The 3,075-nt window shown below is 37.6% G+C and overlaps 1 protein-coding gene across 1 annotated transcript in view; it reads left to right on the forward strand.

The window, feature by feature from the left end:
• Positions 1 to 3,075, forward strand: part of LOC107653098 (adhesion G protein-coupled receptor B2) — a 330,526-nt gene that overhangs the window by 183,727 nt on the left and 143,724 nt on the right. Inside the window, 1 exon segment of the mRNA XM_016476310.1 lies at positions 234 to 302. Within this exon segment, the coding sequence (XP_016331796.1) occupies positions 234 to 302 (69 nt within the window).

Consider the following 3,075-nt stretch of genomic DNA (forward strand, 5'->3'; position numbering starts at 1 on the left):
CAAAAACTTTTGGTTTTTATTTAATTTGGATTACATTAATGTTATAAATTGAGATTTACAATAGATATTTTAACTGCTACTATGTAAAAGGAATACTGCTGTAAAAAAGCACCTTATTTGTTTGCAAACCAATTGTTATTGCACTTTTGTTCATATAGCAGAACTTTGAAATTAAAAAAGTGCACAATACCATCTTTTTCCTTTATTTAAACTGTTTTTGTTTTCTTTTTCAGAAATTCTTCCAGATTGTCAGCTTAATGTTGGACATTGAAAACCTTGAGAAGTGGGAAGATGCTCACCAGGTAAAATGTCCTTTCTCACCCCTGGCAAGACACCTGCAAATATCCGACCAAAGAACAGAACTGTTCATATCTGTGCCATTTTAATTTCCCCTCAGAAAGAGCTGTGTCATCAAAGCCAAGTCTGATCTCACAGATTAACAACAGATGTAATCAGACTGGCTTTGGATGTAATAGAAGCCGACTGTGAAGTGTGTTGGGAAAGAGATGTGCTGTTAGAGCTGCCTCTTTGCATTACACCGCTCCATTAGACACTGTTTGACTTTAGATTCTGTGCAGTGAGGTCCATGGTGACTTCGATGTCAAGCCAGGCCATGTCTGTATGGTAATAAACTTTCCTCAACTCATCCATCCATGAAGACTTTTTTTTTTTTGGTGAAGACCCACTTATGCCCTGAGGCCTGAACTAACTGCAGGAGATCATATTCTGACTCACTCAAGAGCATACACGTTTTCTGGTAATGTCAAATAACTGACAATTTATGGCATGGTTACGCTTTACAGTCCAGAGTTTTAGTGTGCATCATGTCAGGATTGCCAAATACATACATTCTTGTTTCAATCTTTATGGGTGGAAGAGCAAAAGATGCTTAAGTCTTATTGTATGTGCCAATTTGTAGTTGAGCTTGCTATGGCAAGCATATTATTATTGCTCAAATTTAGAGGTAGGGATTTGAACAAACCCATCACATGTAACTGTTTGTGCTATGTACACGTTTGATTCCTTAAGTCGTGTGACTTGAGGAGAGGTGTGCTATTACTTTAAGTGATGAGATAAAAACAGACAGTGTCCCATAAACTTATGCTACTGTTCAAAGGTTTAGGGTGAGTATGACTGGTTGATTGATTGATTGGTTGGTTGGTTGGTTGGTTGGTTGGTTTGTTGGTTGGTTGATTGATTAATTTATTTATTTATTGATTGATTGGTTGATTTATTGATTGAAATGAACACTTCTTTTTTTTGCAAGGACACATTAAATTTATCAAGAGTTCAGCATTTCAGCATTTTTGAATGATTTGTGAAGGATCATGTGACACTGAAGACTGGAGTAACGGCTGCTGAACATTCAGCTTTGCCATCACAGGAATAAATTACATTTTTAAATATGTTAAAATAGAAAACGGTTATTTAAAATTGGAATAATGTTTCACAATATTACTGTCCCTTTGAGCTAAATTGACCTGTTTCCCTTACACCAATGTAAAACTACAAGTGAGCCATTTATACAACAATGACAGATGGAAAAAAGGTGGTGAAAGTTTGAAAATTATGCAAATTGTTTTTTTCAAAACTTTTTACTTCTATATATTTGACCAAAATGTGACTTATGTGACAATGAAAAAAGGATATTAGGGCAGAACTTGACTTTAATTTGTTTATATACACTACCATTTAAAAGTTTGGGGTAGGATGTTTAAGATATTTAAAAAATATATTATATTATTATTAGTAGTAGTAGTACTTAGTACTGTTTCCTGTTGTAAAATGGCAAAGCTAAATTTACAAGCTGAATTGCAGCTCAAGAAACATCTCTTATTATTATCATCAGTGTTTATATTTTTTGTGGAAACCGTGATGCATTTTTTTTCCAGGATTCTTTGATGAAAATAAATAAATAGAATATAAATATTTTGGAGCATTGTACTTTTTTTTTTACTTTAATGCCACTTTTAATCAATTTATTGCATCCTTGCTGAGTTAAAAAAAATAAATAAAAAATCAGCAGTAATATACTGTATACAGTATCTGGGACTGATTGGATAGTGAAAATGGGCACTACATACCAGTGCAAGTTTGCTTAAACAACCTCTATTTAACTACAGCATTTAGCACTTGACAATATCATCCAATAGCCTGTGACAGCTGAAACTCAAGTTGTAACATTTTGATTCAAGTTTACAATTTTTTTTTCCTCATTCAAACAACTTACACCAATTAACCAATCACAGTAAGAGCAGGAGCATGAAGGAAAGTAAATAGGGACAATATTGAATTAATTTGTATGTGTGTTCAGTATATGTGTGTTCTTGTGTTTGCGATTGCCTTAGCCTTGTTGCCCTTCAGTAACAGCGCTTTGCCACACCATCTGGACTGGTGGACAAATTGGACAAATAACAAGAGCTATTAATAGCAGAGAAAGTTTTAGCTAACATACTGAATAAATATAAATCCAAGCATAAAGGCTTCATGAATTACACATGATAATACAAGCACTGTATCTTTACTTGGAGTAACATATACAATTTGTGTCTGGTCTACGTAGCATCTCAACGCTCGGACGGGACAGAGCAAAGCTAGGGCAGGGTCTGCCTCCTCCAGGGGCAGCGCTTGCAGGCTCACCACCTGATCCCTGAAGGGAGCACATAGCCGGGCCGGGCTGACGATTACCTGGGAGTCAGCCGGCCCAAACTCTAGGCACGAATCGCCGACCGAAAATGCGTGCAGGTCCCCTACCCTCTTGATGGAGGCCAGTGCAAGCAGGAGTAGAGTTTTCATTGAAAGAAACTTTAGCTCGACTGACTGCAAAGACTCAAATGGGCCCTGCTGTAGCGTTTTAAGCACCAGAGACTGGTCCCAAGAGGGTACAGAGGAGGGCCTGGGAGGATTTAACCTTCTGGCCCCCCTAAAGAACCTGATGACCAGAAGCATGTCCTACCGCCTTCCCTTCCACGGGGTCGCTCTGTGAGAAGAACACCACTCGACGAACAGGTTCTACTTCAAAGCGTAAGCGTGTCTCGTAGACGGTGCTCTCGCCGAAGTGATGGTGTCAACTAC

The sequence above is a fragment of the Sinocyclocheilus anshuiensis genome, unplaced genomic scaffold (genome assembly GCF_001515605.1).
Source record: "Sinocyclocheilus anshuiensis isolate Anshui unplaced genomic scaffold, SAMN03320099.WGS_v1.1 scaffold33, whole genome shotgun sequence".
Lineage (NCBI taxonomy): Eukaryota > Metazoa > Chordata > Actinopteri > Cypriniformes > Cyprinidae > Sinocyclocheilus > Sinocyclocheilus anshuiensis.